This window comes from Bidens hawaiensis, unplaced genomic scaffold, assembly GCF_021521415.1.
Source record: "Bidens hawaiensis isolate Kalapana, Puna unplaced genomic scaffold, B.hawaiensis_p1.1 tig00005935_1, whole genome shotgun sequence".
Classification (NCBI taxonomy): domain Eukaryota; kingdom Viridiplantae; phylum Streptophyta; class Magnoliopsida; order Asterales; family Asteraceae; genus Bidens; species Bidens hawaiensis.
In genome coordinates this window covers 878,531-897,926 of record NW_027491390.1, presented here as the reverse complement: position 1 = coordinate 897,926, position 19,396 = coordinate 878,531, and the positions used below count along the sequence as shown (strand labels likewise).

The following is a 19,396-nucleotide window of genomic DNA, read 5'->3' as shown; positions in this document are numbered from 1 at the left end:
AGGCTTTTTGAACACCCCTAGAACTAACTACATGGTTGGTCTATGTGGTTTGCTTATATTGCACGTTTGATCCCCAAACTTAACTAATTACAAACTCGATCCTTATACTTATAAACTTATTACTAAAGTGCTTGAGATGTATGATTTTTGTCACTATTGAGATCCTTACCAGATAACGTCGTTAATTTTTTTAGTTATCTTAGTGTAAAATGACCAGACTACCCCTCTTTTCTATGCATCCCCGTCTTCATCTTCAAGATCCCTCATATGCAACCATGACCATCGTCTTTCTCCTTCTTCCACCACCTATGTTCACTACAACCACCACTCTTGCTCATCAAAAAAAATGAACAAGATGTCACTATTGATCTATCGAAAAAAAAATTTCAAGGAAAGATGTTGAGGTGGGCCATCCAGCGTGGGAATGGTGAGGTGGGCCATCCAGCGTTTCTCTCTCTCGGTTATGAAGAAGGGTGATGTGAGAATAGTGAGGTGGGTCATCCAACATTTCTCTCTTTCTCTCACACACACATATGTATATATATAACAGGGCAACAAAACACAGCGAAACGTTATAAAGAGGAACAATAAATCTATGTGACGCTGATGTGACACTGTGAAAGGACAACATTGTCCGCTGGTCCACATCGAACGATCTTACAAAAGTTTTAAAACGATAGTTACATAAATTCAATAAAAAAAATTAATATTCTCTGTACGTTAACAAAACATTAATAAAAAAAAACAGTTATGATAAACTGTTGAACCTTTAATATACAGATATGACGTATGAACGTACATAAAACTTGAAATTTGTGGAAAAATGAATTTAATAATATATAAATAACAATATAGTGACAAAAATATCTATAGAAAGAAACAAAAATGTTGCAGCTTAGTTCCATACCATGCATCATTATATATGCCGTGAGTTGTGTTCATTGTTTCTCATTCCATACTTGTTGCTCCTTTCTTTCACACCACCCGCAAAATCACAGGAATCCGGCTCAAAAAGCCGAGGCTTGGTTCCCAACACCGAAGCACGCCTTATACTTCAAAGGAGCTAATAATAAGCATTAATATATTTCTTTTGTTTAGTATGTATGTGTGCATTCATTATTTTTTTTTTTGAACCGTAAACTTTTATAAACAAAACGAACAACGCCAAAAGCAACCTCCACAACCCGGAGGCTGCCGCCCAAGCCACAAATTAACTACACGCTACAAGAGTTTAAAGTTACACCAACTTGACCAATCTAGAACATTACATTTATATCGGTTTTTAAGCAAAGGTCATGGATTTATCATTATCAATTTGAAATAAAATAATAGCTTACACAAATAAAATAATTAGCCCCATTTTATAGTCTCTACACTAAATATAGCCTAATTATGGTTTTTATCTCTAACATTATTTTAGTGAGTCATTATAAAAGCATGTATTAATGTAAAATCATTCTTTTATACTATGCTAAAATTTACAAAATGCTCAGATATGTAAAATATATTCATTTTTTTGCATTTTTTATAATTTTTGCCCGTGAAAACCCTTATCTGGTTCACAATTAATCAATTTAAATTGTATCGTGTTAAACACTAGATTATTTGTGTATTGTGAATTACAAGACATTATTTTTTTAAAGTTTTGTTTTAACGATTATCATTCTCAAAACAACATATTAACAATAATTGTATTATTATTTATATAATAATACAATTTATTTATAAATATACATTTACGAGAGATAGTGTGCAATGGTTGTTGTATTGTCTAAAGGTAATGTTGTATCATGAAAGTTTTAATTTAGAGATCAGTCCTTTACTCTTATGTCATCTATCTCTTCTCTCATTGATCAATACGTGTATAAGTACGTGTCAGTTGCTTTACAATTTGCATGGTGTGTATTCAGACCCATATCATCAAACGCTTCACCAGTTTCGACACCACCACATATTCAATCACCGACAACAACGATGCTAATATTATCGAACAACGTTGGTTTAGTTGATTGTTGATGGTGTGTTTTCAGCTTGCAATATGACTGAAGAGAAATCGATCTCTTTGTTTGTAAGATGTGTCTTTTACTTTTGCTCTCACAATCTGTTCGTGGGTGTTATGTTGGTTAGTGTTGTATTTGTTTCAACATTTGTTTAATTGTGTATGATACAAAGCAACTCTTTATCCCAAGTAAGTTTATTTTGGTTCCATTGTTTGGGATTATTTTTGGTATTTTGACTTACATAGCAACATATAGATCATATCCATATGACTTCATTAGCATCAAACTAAAACATGTTTCCTTAGAAATCTAACAAGAATATGTGGTGTTCTGTTTCAAATTAGCAATTGGATCACATTCTCAATCACATATTTTGAGAATATTTCTGGTCCTTCATCCTTCATGAGTTGTTAAAATTGGATCAAAATTTTTAGAATATTACATTATTCAACTCCTTTACCTTGAACTTTATGGCAACAACTTTACTACATAAACATCAACAATCACTTATGTCTTATGATTAAAAAACAAGGTTGCATTTAAAATTAGCATATTAAAAGTCTCATGGAATCTGTAGGAAATGGGTCACGATTTTATTAAATAATATTAATAAAACAAATAAAGATACTTTCTTTGTAAACTTTTGGAAATCTTAGTACATATACCGTATCTAAATCTAAACAAGAATAATAAAAAAATATGACATATATACATGTCGTGATTCATACCGAAGACCTTAACTTGTGCTCCAATAGTTCAATCTTGAGACACGTTGAAACTAGGCTGTAGTAGAGTTGAAACCACATTTATATCGTCTAGCTCGTGTTGACCGAGACCTGGGCATCACCTTTGACTCGTGTCTTCTTGTATGCCCCTTCGCTTGGTGAACTCGTCTTGACCACCCAAATCTATGTGCACCATTTTAGTTGCAGGACTGAACAAACAAAGATTCCGGTTGTGACTATGGATTTCTGTAAAACAGAGGTAGGTCCCTTAAAACAGATTATGGGCTACCTCCGCGAGCTCGCTTGTTTCCTAGTGTACAACATCCGAGGCAGTGTGTGCGGACAGGGTCACCCCTAGCACCCGCACCATATTTGTAACGCAAGTTCAGGATCGAGAGAGAGTTGGAATTGAGAGAACGTGTCATCGGCAAGAAGTTGCTTTGTTCCATGTGCGTGGTGAACTAGTTAGGTTGTGTGTGCATGTGGGTCGTGACTGATCTGGTTCTTCGGTGTCACAAAATTGCTCACTCGACCTATCTATATGTAGTAGGTCAGGTGATGAGTCACCATGACACGTGTTGTACACACATTCACAATACTGTCACAGGGCAGAGGAGGCGATGACACGTGTCACCGTTGTCGACACTTGGCACACTACATGGTCCAACGACACAAAAATGTTAAGGCTTCGATGGGAAATGCAAAGCGCGTCATCAAAGCGTCACATTGTGCCCATCGCCTAAGTCCGAGCTCGTGTGCGTATGGTGCTCCGCACCCTTGCTAATACCACCAAGTGTGTCTAGTCACGTATGAATATAATCTTGTGATCCTTTCTCCTTATCGAGAGCTCACAAGTTTATCATTCTTTCAATGTTGGACAGCTCATATGCCCATTTCACTAGTGTTCAAGTTCTCAACTATACACTTTAGAGTAATTGTAGACTACTTTGCAAGCATTTATCGATGCCACATTCATCTCTACTGTTTGAACTCGTTAATAACTAGATTATTCTCCTAGTTTTACTTTTAAAAGATCCATCAAAATAATCACAAACATATCCAGGACCCTAACCAACTAATCCTGTCTGCAACAACCCTACAGCGAACAATGTCATGAATCTGGAAATTCCGGTATGTTAACACCCACCGCAATGGCAATGTCGTGAATGCATGTATGAAACCACTCAATCTGCCGCGAACTCAGCTTCTTGACACTATCATCCCCGACCTCCTGTCGGGGGTGCGTTCTCGGGAACCCTTTGTCTACAAAAGGTGGTCAAAACAATATCTGTTAATATTCTTTCTTTTTCATTCTAACTCTTATATGTAATCAATGTATTAAAACATTATTACAGAAAACTAATTATTTGAATGAATCAGTTAAGGATTAAAAATGCTATACCTTGGTCAGACTCTATCACATTGTTCTCTTTATCTTTAGAAATTTCAGCAGTCTCTGAAATTTCTAGCAGCCCCAGTAGTGATGATGGCGAGTACTTCCTTCGTTTCTTCTCTCTTTCATCACTGTGCTCATCAGAAAAAACATCTCTCTTCAAAGATTCTTCCGTTTGGCCTAAACAACGTGGTCAAAAAGGTAAATGTTAGTATCCTTCTTTTCTTATTCTGTCATAGCTTTTATATCACAATCAATGTGTTGAACAAGATTAGAAGAAACTATATTAAATCTAAGTATTTGAATGAATCAATTTAGGATTAAAAAATGCAATACCTTTATCTTGAGGAATTTGACCGCAGTCTGTAATGCGTATCACCCCAGAAGGTTTTCCTCTTCCACGTATTCCCATCTCATTAATATGACTGAGAGTTGACATTCCTTGTATTACCTTCCCAAAAACATGGAATCTGCCATATAACCAATTAAACAAGGGTTAAAAACAACAATGAGTAGCTAGACATTTAGAGGCTTAAGTCATAACAAGTACATAATCAAACAACTGAATCAATTAGTTAATTATAAACTTATTATACAAGCCCTTGAATGTTGATTCTGAAAGACGTTTCGTAAAAGAGAAATTGACTTGAAATGCATCCATTGAAAGTGCAATTTGGCAAATGAATGGCAAGTCCGGAATAGAATTTATGAATTACCTATCAAGCAATGAGAAAGGCACGAAGGTTATATGAAACTCGGATCCATTTGTATCCGGGCCTATATTTCCCATAGATAGCAAGCCACGCTCTGTATGAAGCAGCTGAAAATTCTCATCTACAAGAAAAACCGCAGAAGGTTGTTATAAGTACCAACTTGAGTTTAGGTAGTAATAAAAACTCCTAAAACAGTTTTAAAACTGTACCTTCAAAATATCCTCCATAAATGCTTTCCCCACTTGTCACTGCAAAGGCAAAGCATCAAAAGATCAACCCCCATACATATCTGGAATCATAAAAAAAAACATCTTATCGAAACAAGATACAAAATAAAATACATACGTCCTTTTCCATCGGAGAAATCACCTCCCTGCAACAACGGAAAAAAAGAGTTAATAAACGAACTCGCTACATAAACAGCCCTAAGCATTTGAAAACAGCAATCTCAAAGTATATGTTTAAATGGAAAAAAGTTCAGGCTTGGCTGAATAGCAGCTAATTGATTGAGATAATAAGCATATAAACAGCATACTCGAACAAATAAGTCTTTGTTGATGTGATTGAATACGACTCCCTTGTAGTGCAATGGCTTTCCTGTAGTTTTTGAGAACCCTTTTTCCCCTACAACAATAACAATATATTGAAATTAATATAAACAAATGTTTCTAATATGCACGCAGAGCAGAGCAGAACAGACAGACGCATACCTGTGCAGAGTGCTCGGAAGTTCTCAGCTGTTTTAGGCACGACATTAGCAAAAAGCTGCAAATATAACTCAGCCAGTCAGTCAGTGAGTCAACTAATGAAATCGATCAATAAGCTATTGAAGAAACAAAAATTAGCAAACCAGACCTCGATTATCATTCTTTCAGCAGGACCTCCATTGATGGATACATCCATAAACACGCGAGGATTACTCTCATCACTCACATCTTCAACTAAACCATACAATCAATCAAATAATTAGGCAAATACAACACATAAAACAACTACTGTTATGATGAAATAATATGTTATGTTAAAGCATACTCACTGGCAGGCACATCAAACTGAAAACGAAAGTCTGACATTACTATTACTATTACTATTACTACTACTATTAGTACTAGTACTACTACTAGTACTACCACTACCACCACCACCACTATCACCACCACCACCACCACTACCACTACCACCACCACCACCACCACCACCACCACCACCACCACTACTATTATTATTATTGTTAATATTATTATTGAGCTAAACCATACAATCAATCAATCAAACAATATCATAATTAGGCAAATACATAAAAAGAAAGAAATAAGCAGATCTGAAGCAAAATCTGTACGTAATCAATTAATCCTAGCTAGAATGAGCAACAGCAATACACAATGCCTGCCGGTTTAGAAAAATATTAATACCCAATCTTATTACTTTAGAAAAATATCAGGCATTAAATTCATAATTATGTCTAATAATAATACGGTCCCTCCCTCAACTCATTTTCTGAAGTTCATACTCGTATAATTTTGGGTAAATCTTAAGAAAACCATCAAAATCACATATCCAATCTATTTCCTATTATATGGAGCCCATTACATATATTTTTTCCTATAATTTAGCTAAAAACATCTTTCCACAAATTTATCTATCATTTTTTAAAATTCTTTCACATTCTATTCCCTGTTCATATCCATAAATTAATTCTTTATTACTTTTTTCTCTTGTTATATAGTGAATGGTGATTAAAGGATAGGTGATATATTATATGGTATGGATCAAAATTGAGTCTAAAGCATTCTCAACCCATTCTCTAAAATTGTTAAACCCATATAATTTATGGTATATATTAAGAAAACCATCAAAATCACCTCTTCAATCCATTCCCTATTATATGGATGAGTTATATGGCAACTAAAGTAAAACCTTAAATATAGAGACTCAATTTTGATCCATACCATATAATATATCACATATCCTCCAATCACCATTCACTATATAACAAGACAAAAGAGAAAAAAGTAATAAAGAATTAATTTATGGATATGAATAGGGAATAGAATGTGAAAAAATTTTAAAAAATGATAGATAAATTTGTGGAATGGTGTTTTTTAGCTAAATTATAGGGAAAAATAGATGGAATGGGCTGTGGATGCTCTTATATTTAGGGTTTTAATTTAGTTGCCATATAACTCATCCATATAATAGGGAATGGATTGGAGAGGTGATTTTGATGGTTTTCTTAATATTTACCATAAATTATATGGGTTTAACAATTTTAGATAATGGGTTGAGAATGTTCTTATATGGCAACTAAAATAAAACCCTAAATATAGGGACTCAATTTTAATTCATACCATATAATATATCACTTATCTCTCAATCACCAGTTATTATATAACAAGACAAAAAAGGGGAAAAAAAAGAATTAATTTATAGATATGAATAAGGAATAGAATGTGAAAGAATTTTGAAAAATGATAGATATATTTATGGAATTGTGTTTTTTAGCTAAACTATATGGAATGGGCTAGGAATGCTCTCAGACCAACTTTATTCCTAATCGTTTTTAGTATGTTTTTGACCAAATAATTAAAAGAAAAAATATATATAAAATTCACCAAAGCTTTACAACATGGCTGGTATGTCAATTGGCAAACTAAGATTATGGGTTGCGTGACACATGCCAACTCAAGAGTGTACTTTTTTTTTACTAACAATTAGTTTTATCGATAATTTAATTTTTGTTAAATAACTTAAATTATTTAACTTTTCAGAAAATATATATATAAACACAGCTTTGTTTAGTTGTCTTTTTTTTAACATTTTTTTAATATGAGCTTGTAAAAATAGTTTTTTTTTTGTTAAAACTTTTAAATAAATTATTAGGTTCAAAATAAAATTTAAGTGATTAGTTTTTTTTATTAATTCAAAACACGGTCTTATTTAGTTTTAATAATTTTTTTTATTATTTATAATAAATTTTATAGAATAAATTAAAACCTAAATTATATGAATATAATAAAAAATTTGTTTCGGTTGGGTTGTGAATAAATTAAAAAAGTTGAGTTAGATTGAGTTTGATCGGTGAAAGAAAGAAAAGTTATTTTTTTTATTAAAGATTGGGATGGTTGGTGTTGTGAATAAATGTAGGTTTATTAGATTTAATAATCCATGTTAACTGGTATTGGCCGATAATAATCTCTATTCATTTTATCGTCACTGGTGATCCCAAATTTCAAAAAGTTGGCCCTCAATGTGTAACATTCGTTATTTTTCAAACCCGAACCCGACCCGTTTAGTTTTTCTTTTAATCTATTAAATTTTTAAAAGATATTTGTTTTATTATAAATATATGTTACTTTTATTAAGTTTATTTACATTTAAACCAATTTCAAAACTTGAGGGGCCGATTCTGTCAATTTCTCAAACTCCCCTCTTGTCTTCCTTCCTTGTCACGTACTTGCAGCCCCCCCCCCCCCCCCATTCACGATTTTGACCAAGGTCAAAACCCATCTAATCAGCCGATTATCGAGGGATTGATGATATTTCCGGTTCTCTTATTAACACGTAATCAATTTATATGGTAAGAACAACTAATTAACAGCTAATTGACGTTTAATGATCCGAATATTCGTTAAGAACGAACCGCGGCTAGCATGATCAAATTACCCTATAAATACACAATCTTAATTCAATTAACTCGTAGCACACACTCCTCTTATTATCACGAACCTAACCCCTATAGATAATTAGATTAATTTGTTCATTCAGTAGGTCATTTTTACATACCTTGAGTCGCCCCTGTTTTGATCTCGTTCACCCTCGTCTGATCCTTGTTTGAGGTAATTGATTTCACGATTTTAATCGCGATTCTTTGGTCTTCGTTAACCATATGGTTAATTTGATCCAGTATAAGAGATTGGATCAATTTTTACTAGGGTTTGTTTAATCAAATCCGTTATGAACTGATAGTGTAGTTAATTAATGAAAATTAGATATGTTTGCAAGTCCTGGTCAGCCCAGCTGGTTAAACACTTGAGCTATGTAAACACTTGAGCTATGTGGGCAGAGGCCGCGGGTTCGACCCCCTGTCACCCCTTTTTTGTCTTTATTTTTGGTATTTGTTTAAATTAATCAATTTTAATGGTTTTAAACCTTAATAAATGATAAATAATTTATATTTTATTAAATCAACATATTAACTCGTTGTTTTCCGAATCTCGGTTAGAACTAGATATATATACATAGATATACAAATGACATTTTTTATAAATATATATATTGTTACCGCTTTAATAATATAAGTACGAATATTTTATAAAAAAAATTATATTTTATACAATATTAATTTATAAGTAATCTTTATTAATCATAAAGCTTAAATAAAATATGTTATACTCTCTATACTCGTTCATATCTCGTTTCTCTCTTAGTCCATTTGTTAATTTGTAGTATTTTCCCGTTATTACACTTGTTAGGATTTGACTTTGCTACCTCTCGAGCGTGACGCTTATTCTCCCACCAATCTTAACGTATTTATTTATTTGCTTATTCTCTAAAGTGAGTTCACATACCCCATTTTTCCTATCTTTTATATTTTGGGGGTGACATGTATACCATATTTAAATTACTCGTTTTTATTCATTTATCTATTCATAACACAATTCAATATATGTTTATGCGTGATTATTGATGTGTTTAATTGTTTATTTTATGTTTGGTGGTTGGTATCTCATCCTCATCTAGTATGATCATACACTTACCCAAGTACTTTGATTTCATATCAATAAAAACGGGTCCACATCTATTTAGTTGTTTACATTTTCATAGGAATTGTGATGCTCAACATTAACATATGAATTGTGGTTTTTATCTATATATGTATCTCAACTAAAACTTATGTATTCTCACCAACATTCGTGTTGACAAAACTCTATCTTTATACATGCTGCAGGTACAAGTAATTTACATTGATCAAGATTGAAGATATTAGTTTTTACCTTAGGATATTTATTCAAACAGTAAATATGATGTAATTGTTTTGATTATTATAATTGTGTAATTGTTTTGATATTAATGAATTAAATAATTATTGTCATTTTAATTAGTGTCTTTTGAGCTACTGTCCAATCAGTACGTTACGCCCTGACAAGTTTCGCCTTTGGTCGGGGTGTGACACAATGGTCCTCTGTTAAAATAAACTTAACTCAAAACGGTGATCCAAACGACTTGATTTTTGTTAATTGGAAGTTCAAACACACAAATGAAGCAAAAAATCAAGGTTTGGATCACTGCTTCGAGTTAAGTGTACATCAATCGATCTGTATTTTCCTTCGGATCAAAAGCCATAGAAAATTAGTTTGAAATTCAGAAAAAAGTATAACGTCGTTAAGTCATTTTTAACGGGGGACCATTGGGGGGGAAATTTTTTGAAATTTGGGACCGCCGGTTGTGATCAAATGAATATGGATTATTATCGACAATACCTGACAATATGAATTATTAAAATCCAATAAACCATAAATGTATGACAAAAATTGTCATTTGGGTCTGTATTAAATTTTTGTGGTTGTCATTTATATTAAAAATTGATATGATTTGTCCTTTATTTTTCCAAATGTTACATCGTTCGTCTTTTGTCCCTAACTCAGTTAGTTTTTTCTCTTTAAGTCGGGTCAAGTGTCTTGCTCATGCAAATTTGTACTTTTATTAATTTAAATTAAAAACAGTTTAATAATCAAAGTTAAAAGAATATTATTGTATATAGGGTGCAGTTATGCGAGACGCTTAAAGACAAAAAACAAAGGCAAGAACCTAAAACACTCTGAAAAAACTAAAACGCTCAGCCAAAAACCTAAAACGCTCAGAAAACTCTCAAAACCGGTTTTCGTGAAAAAAAGAGAAAAATTGATCTATTAACCATCCAAAACTGTTTTTTCGGTGAACCAATGATTAATTGGATATGTGTTGACGATTTCGAGATGTTTGGATGTGATTCCATGGATCAATTCGTGAAAAATGAATTCGCGTACCTATTGTACGTTAAGACATTATAAGACATTATTGTATCAGATCTTTCCTCATTGCATATAAACTCTTTCTTTATTCAAGAACTAATCCACCACCAGCAACTCACCATCACCGCCCGCTCTCACACCACCACCCATCACCATTCAACCTCCGGCAACCACCATTCAATCTCCAGAACCACCACCGTCTAAAACCTCCCCAATTCCATCTTCCAAACCAAAAACTCCAAATTTTCCATCACCTACTTCTGAATTAGGGTTTCCAAACCTTAAAACCGTGGTATTAGAACAAGAAATTGAAGCATCTAGGCTGAAACAATATGATGTTGATGAACATATCCTGAAGATGTTGTGATTTGCGAGAGAACCCCTAGTCGATGGAAAGGCGATGAGATACACATATTTGATTAATCTCCGGAAAACGTACATATATAGTATGATTTTGACTTTGATTAGTCAAACACCATTTCTTTTTAATAGATAATGATAAAGTTGTTATAAATATATTAATATTATGGTTATCAATACCTAATATAGATTAGCTTTCTCTCCAAGTTTTCCAATCCTATATATACATCACATTGTACCTCTTTGTTATACACACCTTATTAATGAAATCTCTTTCTTTCTCACTACATATCCTTCTCCTATGTCTAAGCTATTAGGCTTGTTTCACAACACGTTATCAGCACAAGTTACTTTTGGAGTGAGATTGCATTATCACAAGGTAAGTCGGTATTGTCTATAAACTATTGTTTTCTTAATTCTTTAAAACGCAAACCTTATTGTAATTGGTACAATAGTGGTTTGTGTTAGAGATTTGTTTTACTCTTCAAATTAAGGTGCTGTTTGTTTTTCCTCAGAAGGACTTCTCCACCTCTTTTGTCTGCACTGAGAAGAGGGCGCGCAGACGTTGGGCTCTGCAGTGTGTTTGTTTTTTCGAAGACGTTTCATTAAAAAACGTCTGCGCGCCCTCTTCTCCCAGAAGTGTTGGTATTATTACTTCTTTAACCTCTTCTCCCAGAAGTGATGAGCCAAGTTGCTACTGATGACTCCACCAGCAATTCTTCACTCTTCATTTTATTCTTTTCATTTGTTGTCACCATAATCTTTGTTTATGGCTGTGTTTTTCTATCGATTGCCGCCATCATCGCCGATTGTTACCGGGTTTGATTTACGAACCCTAGGCAGCGATCGTGTGGTGGTGGCAGCTCTCCGATGTTGGGAAATTACGGTTGTTAAATCTAGGGTTTATGACCTCTGATTGTTACCGGATTCGGTGTGGTGGCTGTACTCCGGTGTGGGGAAGTGATGGCTTTTAAATCCACGGTTTCTGACGCCGGTTGCCGCCTCTGTCGATGTCGATTGACATTTGATTTGGGTTTTTTGGATTGTTGTTTGAAATATGAAATCAGGTTTGTGGCTGTGATGATCTAATGTTGTTCGAGTTAACATCAGCTCAGGATATGTGCCTGGCGTGGCAAAAATGCAGGATGGCAGGTACCCTTGCAGCCATGGCACTTTGAACCTTTTGCACCAATGTTTCGATAGGTCTGAGCCTCTTTATAGTGATTATTAAATCATTGATGAATTTCAAGTTTTAGTTTCTTTTGATATTTATAGATGATGGTATTTGAAGATTTTTGAGTCATATATTTCACCCGAACCATCATCGTTTATACTACTTATTTTTCTTTAATTATTTAAATTTCAGCTTATTTTAGCAGTCTGCAGATGTTAAAAAACAAACAGTCTTCTTGTTGCAGACTGCAGAGTTTTGGTCCACTTCTTCTGCTACAGATGTTGGCAGATGTGGTTTCGCAGTCTTCTGACATTTTACCTCTGAAAAACAAACAGCACCTAAATCTCATAACATAATTTATATAGTAACTTATTCAATTTTGAATTAATTCGATATTAATATTCCACAGACAAATTTGTGATGGTAATTTATGTGGTTAATTTTACCTAAAAATTATAATTTTTTTCAGAATCTAATTTGGCCCACAATGCATCTGATTTTTTTTTTAATTTTATTTATGTTTCAGTTTCATCGAACTAAGAAAAAATAAGATCGGCTAAAATTCTTCTGTGAATCGATCTACCGATAGAATTATTGGGATGGTTGTCTAGTTTTAAATAGTAAGAATTGAGAATTTAGTTATGATATTCTTTTATGCTTAATAATATATACCAAAACTTTATTTATTCTCTCAGTTAAATGAATGATGACTCTATGGTTTTATAAATATAAATTTCTATATTATGTGAAACTTATTTCGATTAAGAAATACATATGAAAGAGATTTTTATAATTTATATTCCAAATTGTATGCCAATATACTCTTATGCATATTAAGCATCAACCTATTTTATTAAAAGATATTGTTGTTTGTTTTGTCTTTTGAGATTAAGATTATTTTGGAAAGAATATTGTAATTGATATTGAGACATACGATTAACATATTTAAAATTATTTTGTTGTAAGTTCACATGTTTATATGCATGTTGAGTAATTAATTTTGCATTAGTATGGCATATTTATGTTTTATATGTTTTGGTTTTAGTAATTAATTTTGCATTAGTATGGCATATTTATGTTTTATATGTTTTGGTTTTAATATGTACAAATAATTGGTATCTATAAACGGTTCATATGCATACAAGCTTTAAACATATGGTTTGCATATGTAACCTATATTAGGTTTAAAATTTTGTTGATTGATTTGTCTTAATATGACTGCACATGACGTTTAACGATATAATAAATCTTACATATATGATAGGTTAAATTAAGTTTTATTCTACTTAGTGTTTATATATTCTGGCTCATAAATTAGGATTGTGTTTAGGCTTGCTAAACCTAGCCTAGAAAGGGTTTTAATCAAATAAGTATATTTCATGTTGAATACAAGAATATATATCTCACTATTCAAGAATTTATATATTAAAACCTATTTATTTTTAATCAAATTCAGAAAATATATTTGTGAATGTGTGGGTAACTGAACAAATTATTTGATATTATTCTTTCACATTTTGTTATTTAATATTAAAAAAAGGATAAATCCTGATTTTATACCTATTCTGGTGGTAGTTCTCTAGTTATCAAAGTGATAATTATGTACATTTTCGTGTCATCAACGTATATAGTTTTAGTGTCTTACATTATAATGGTGTTTCATGTTTATATGATGATATAGTATAGTGTCTTTCATTGTATTTATATATAAAACATTAAATCAAATAGCTAAATCAAAGTTGTGTTTTATTATCACTATCACGAAGGAGTATAAATATGTTCAAATATGATATTTGAGAATATCATACTTCCTAAATCTCATTGGATTCCCAAAAGGTCGTAAGTATTAAGACCGATAAATTACATGACTAGGTCATGTAATTATTTATCATTCTTTATTATACAAAGATAATATTATTTATATGGAAAATACTAAAATAGTTTTCATTTCCCACACCTCAAATATGCTCTTGAAGTAACAATATTAATAAAGAGTGTGAAAGATTCAGTGATTTTATATATGTGCATCCGAGTAAATAATGAAAAGCCATGAAACCTGTATGGTTCTACTCCATTTTCTGAAGTAAATGTGATTATATAATGATCACGGACGTAACTGAGAACATCATAATGATGATCATTATAAGAATGAGATTGTACATAAGAATTATAATGATGGTTATATTAATGAGTTCGACCACGAGAATATGCTAATATTGAGATTGACCACCATCAGTGGCAAAGGGTTTTGATCATATATGAGAACAAATATGAATATTTAAAAGTTATATAACATGGTTGTTTGAAACGACAACAAATTGTTCTCTCGTGTATTCTATCTTGTATGAAATACATATACAATCTAAAACATGAAGTTTATTGATCATGATTATCTAATGGCATGACCGGCTAGACCACACCGAGTCAATGATGTGAAATTTATTGAAGAACCAAAAGATTCTTCCTAATAATTATACATATAATATTGCTCTCGAAGGGAATTATATAACCAAATGAAGGAGGGTGTGAATCCATAAATGTCATGGAATTGAGAAAATGATACACATATCCTAAACATGATACCATTTAGTGTTTTCAAAATCGATGCATCGTCTAAATGGTTATCAATTTCACAACTTAAAGTTTGTGTGATTTGTGGCTTAGCTAATGAGATAGCAAGCACAATATTCTAGATTTTCATATTTATTTTTTGGTTATAATAATGAATTCGATTCCCAAGTTATTAATAATCTTTGGGATAATTGTTGAACTCCATATAGATTATGTTCACAAATAAATTGCTTTTGTTGTGAGACAATTATTGAACGTCTACAATTGATTTCAAAGCAAATGTTTATAAGAGCAACAATTCATGTTTACATTTGGGTACATGCATGTTACATACAATATCATAATTCACATCAAGCCAATAAGTTATAATAAGTACTCCCCATTAAAGTTGGTTTTTGGTCAGGAACCAATTATTTATCATCTAATATTTGGCGTGTGTTATTGAATAAATCCACCACAACACACAAAGATGAGACCACAGAGGAAGTTGGGAATTTATGTTGGGTATTAAATAATAATGATTAGATACTTAGAGCCATTAGTGAGATATATTTGTTTATGGCTCATCGGTTTTCACTTTAGTGAATCAACATTCCCAACATTAGGGGGAGATATAAAGCAGTTGGAATACGAATTTAGTTGGAATGAATTATCATTGATCCTCAAACTAAATTATATGAATTAAAAGTTTAAAGGGTAATTCATGTATAAAGACTAATGAATCAATTACCAGACGATTCGTTGACCAAAAGAGAGTGTCTAGCTAAGACACCTATACGAACTGCTAATGCTCCAATTAATAAATGTCCCAGAAGGACAAACGCATATTGATAATAAGTCTAATGCACGCTTGTAGCGTGGTAGATTGTTCGGTTCCAAAGGTAAAATTTCCTTGAAAATTGGAGCAAGTAATAAAGATGGTCAAGTCGAGGTGCAGTACAAGATCTCTTGAAAGAGATTAGACATGATGGTTATTGAAGAACCTTAGGTACCTGAAAACAAAGAGCTCTCAATAGATTATAATCATGTCTACAAAGATATATGGAATCGAAATAAAGTCGACGTCGCTATATTTTTATATATATGTATAGTTAGCGCTTGAAATGATAATGATGAGGATCAAGATTCTAAATCTGCCTATAAAAAAATTGGCCAAAGTGGAAAGACGCAAACAGGGCAGAGTTGAATTCTCTAAATAACGGAAAGTTTGTTGGACCAACAGTCCGTACAACTAAAGTTGTAAAATGTATTAGATACAAACGGGTATTTTATATAAGTTATGAAAATTCAGTTAAGTGATATAAGGCAAAATTGGTGGCACAAGGATTTTGCAAAGACCTATGATTGATTATAAGGAGACGCATTCTCCAATGGTGGAATCAATGACTTTCCGATACATTAATAGTCTGACAATATAAAGAGATAATTGATATGCGTCCAATAAATATTGTTATTCAGTTGATATCGAGAGTTTACAAGAAAATCTATGAAGGATTTGAATTATCAAATCATGTAAAGTAAGTTCTCGAGAACACAATGATTGTTCTGTATAGAGTCATATTTGAATACTTTACGATTATTGAATATGTTGAACATAAATGGAACTCTTGAAGAGTTTCCTAAGGTAATTAAATACTTGAAAAATAAATTGATTATGTGCATCAACAAGCATACACATAGAAGAGAATGTACGTGATGAGTACAATATCTCAATAAACAAATAAATCGTACAATATGGATTTTTGATATGTGATACAAAATGATGTGTTAATGAGCAAGTTTATGCAACAAAAATCCTGAAAAAGTGAATGCGTATGCATCATTTGTCAAGTTAAAAAGAAGTCCATGATTGATTGGTGAATGCCTGGATTTATGCTTATTACATATGGACTAAATTATTTGAATTGAGTTTGGCACAAATCAAGAGACATTTTGATAAAGCGGGAGATAAGTTGAATATGATTAGTCATACATTTATCAAAATTTCACTCTTAAAAGGTCATTATAATCACAGTTTACAATGATGCACATATCACAAAGAGAAACTTATGAGCTTTTAAAGAGAAAATTCTTTTTGAAAGACCTTGACATAGTGTGATTACTATTCGACTTATAGTTCGAGTAGATGTGTAATTATATGCTTATAAATCCATCAAAGTGCATCTAGAAAATGTTGAGACATCTACCATGATAATTTCAATCATATTTAGCATGTTAAAGGATGTCTAACAATGACTTTACATCAATGTCTATCTGAATATGAATATTATTGGTTCGGAAAAACCATAATTAAATGCATATATGCATTATGTCGTACTGTTAGCTATATATCATTATTATTTTCTTTATGTATATTTATTGGCATGTGTCCTGCTATGAGATATCATAATAGGTTAAAACATATATTTCAAGTATGAAATATATGTGTTTATATTTTACTAACCCATCAAAACAAGTTTGGTTAGTCTTGTTGATGTAGAGAAACACAACAGGATTATAGTGTTTACCTGATGAAGCAATAGAAGTTTTCACGTGAAGATAATACAACATTATTCAATTTGAGGATTCAAATGTCAAGGGACGGAGACGCAAATGATTGACTACAATAGTTTTGGGCAACTTTCACAGAAGATCGATATTTACCATTTTAACGGATTATAAATCAGGGGGAGACAATACGCGCTGCACTCTTTTTCCCTTAGCTATGGTTTTGTCCCACTGGGTTTTCCTAGCAAGGTTTTTAATGAGGCAGCATCTCCAAGCGTATTAAGTTGATAACCAAGGGGGAGTGTTATAAATATATTAATATTATGGTTATCAATACCTAATATAGATTAGCTTTCTCTCCAAGTTTTCCAATCCTATATATACATCACATTGTACCTCTTTGTTATACACACCTTATTAATGAAATCTCTTCCTTTCTCACTACGTCTCCTTCTCCTATGTGTTTGCTATCAGGCTTGTTTCACAACAAAAGTATGAATATATCTTTTGTTTGATTTTGAGTCCCACTTTGTTTTTTTATGAAATCAACAGCTAGTAGTATGAATGGTTTCATTTAGGTATGTGATGGCCAGAGTTCTGAATCTGAAAGGTTGGGTGGTTCCAGTGATTTGGAAGGGAAAATGGTGATGGTGGGTGGCTGCGGACTGGCGGTGGTGGGTGGAAGACAGTGGCGGACTGGCGGTGGTGGTTATCGGAGGTTGTGGGTGTTGTGAAGGTGGGTGGTGATGGTGGATGACGTTTAAGGGGGGTGTTTGGGATTGCTTATTTTACTTCTTATGACTTATAACTTTCATAAAAAAGTCATAAGACGTTTGGCAAAATTGAAAGTTGTGAGGGGAATAGATTATAAGTTAGTACCGAAACTAAAACAAACAAAAGTTGACGTTTGCTCGGTTTCCATTACGTTTATTATGGTTATTGAACTAAAAAATAAATATTAAAAAACAAAACCAACCAACCAATACGGTGCCGCCAAGTGACCCAATAAACCACTTGTGGCACCAAAGTTTCTATTTATATATATTAGTAATAGTAATAATAATAAGCATGAGCAATAAGATGAAATAAAACATCCATGCTAAGACTCTATACCAAGAGGTAACTTCGTATAGCGGTATAGCCCGATTGAAACATCCCTTCAATTGCACCAAGCAACCATACACGACGAGGAAACTGTGCAAATTTCGTAGTCACACCAACAAATAATATAACACACAAAACAACAATACAAAACCGACCTCATTATTGGAAGTCAAGTCATTGTATATTTGAAATAAATCACGAAATTCGAAACTCCCATATTAATAGTTGTTAAGGCTAATCGTTGTCATCTACCGTCAGAGGCTAACCGATAAGAGTCGACAAAAAGTGGGAGCCGTTAAACACCATATCTATTGAGGCGGTAAAGGCGAAGACGGTAATGTGTTAACACTCGAAGGACTGACATTACGGGTGACGGCCAACGTGAATTGTCGTGACGCCCATAGAGTTATTTCACAACGCTCGGCCTAACAAAAACATCCTTTATTTATTAAAAATATATAATTATTTAAAAGTATTTCACAATCTTTTAAAACAATCTATCTATTTTTTTAAATTGAATATTTTTGTGTTTACGGAAAAGAAGTCACCACGCGGATTAACGGTTGCGATCATCCCAAATACCCATCTCCATACCATACTAAAAATGCGCACAAAACTCTCGCTGGCGCACGTTAGCACTCTGACCCGTTATATCACCCCTCTATATATCTATCATTCTCTCGTCATTTATTTATATTATTAATCATCTTTCTTTCGCGGTGAACTTGTACACCGGAACAAATAAACAACCAAACAACAATATTATTATATTACAATAATACCCCCCCGCCGGAAACAACTAAATCGGACCGAATATTAACCGGTTTCACAACACTTTGATGGTTAAAACACACGGCG

General features: G+C 32.7%; 1 protein-coding gene across 1 annotated transcript; it reads right to left on the bottom strand.

Annotated features, from left to right (window-relative positions):
* Positions 1-4,447: 4,447 nt before the first annotated feature.
* Positions 4,448-5,808, bottom strand: LOC143631082 (uncharacterized). The gene is made up of 6 exons (XM_077099932.1): positions 5,687-5,808; positions 5,542-5,596; positions 5,367-5,455; positions 5,177-5,204; positions 5,041-5,079; positions 4,448-4,952 (listed from the first exon to the last, which is right to left on the bottom strand). The coding sequence occupies exons 1-6, from the start codon at positions 5,732-5,734 to the stop codon at positions 4,831-4,833; spliced, it is 381 nt and encodes a 126-aa protein (XP_076956047.1). The 5' UTR covers positions 5,735-5,808; the 3' UTR covers positions 4,448-4,830.
* Between the last annotated feature and the right edge of the window lie 13,588 nt (positions 5,809-19,396).

Bases quoted from the DNA above. Each gene is read 5' to 3' on its own strand.
- LOC143631082 (XM_077099932.1), bottom strand. From the start codon at position 5,734: ATGGATGTATCCATCAATGGAGGTCCTGCTGAAAGAATGATAATCGAG. The intron at 5,456-5,541 runs GTATGCGTCTGT...TTATTGTTGTAG, and splicing joins CTTCCGAGCACTCTGCACAG to GGGAAAAAGGGTTCTCAAAA. The intron at 4,953-5,040 runs GTACAGTTTTAA...TTTTTCTTGTAG, and splicing joins TTATGGAGGATATTTTGAAG to ATGAGAATTTTCAGCTGCTT.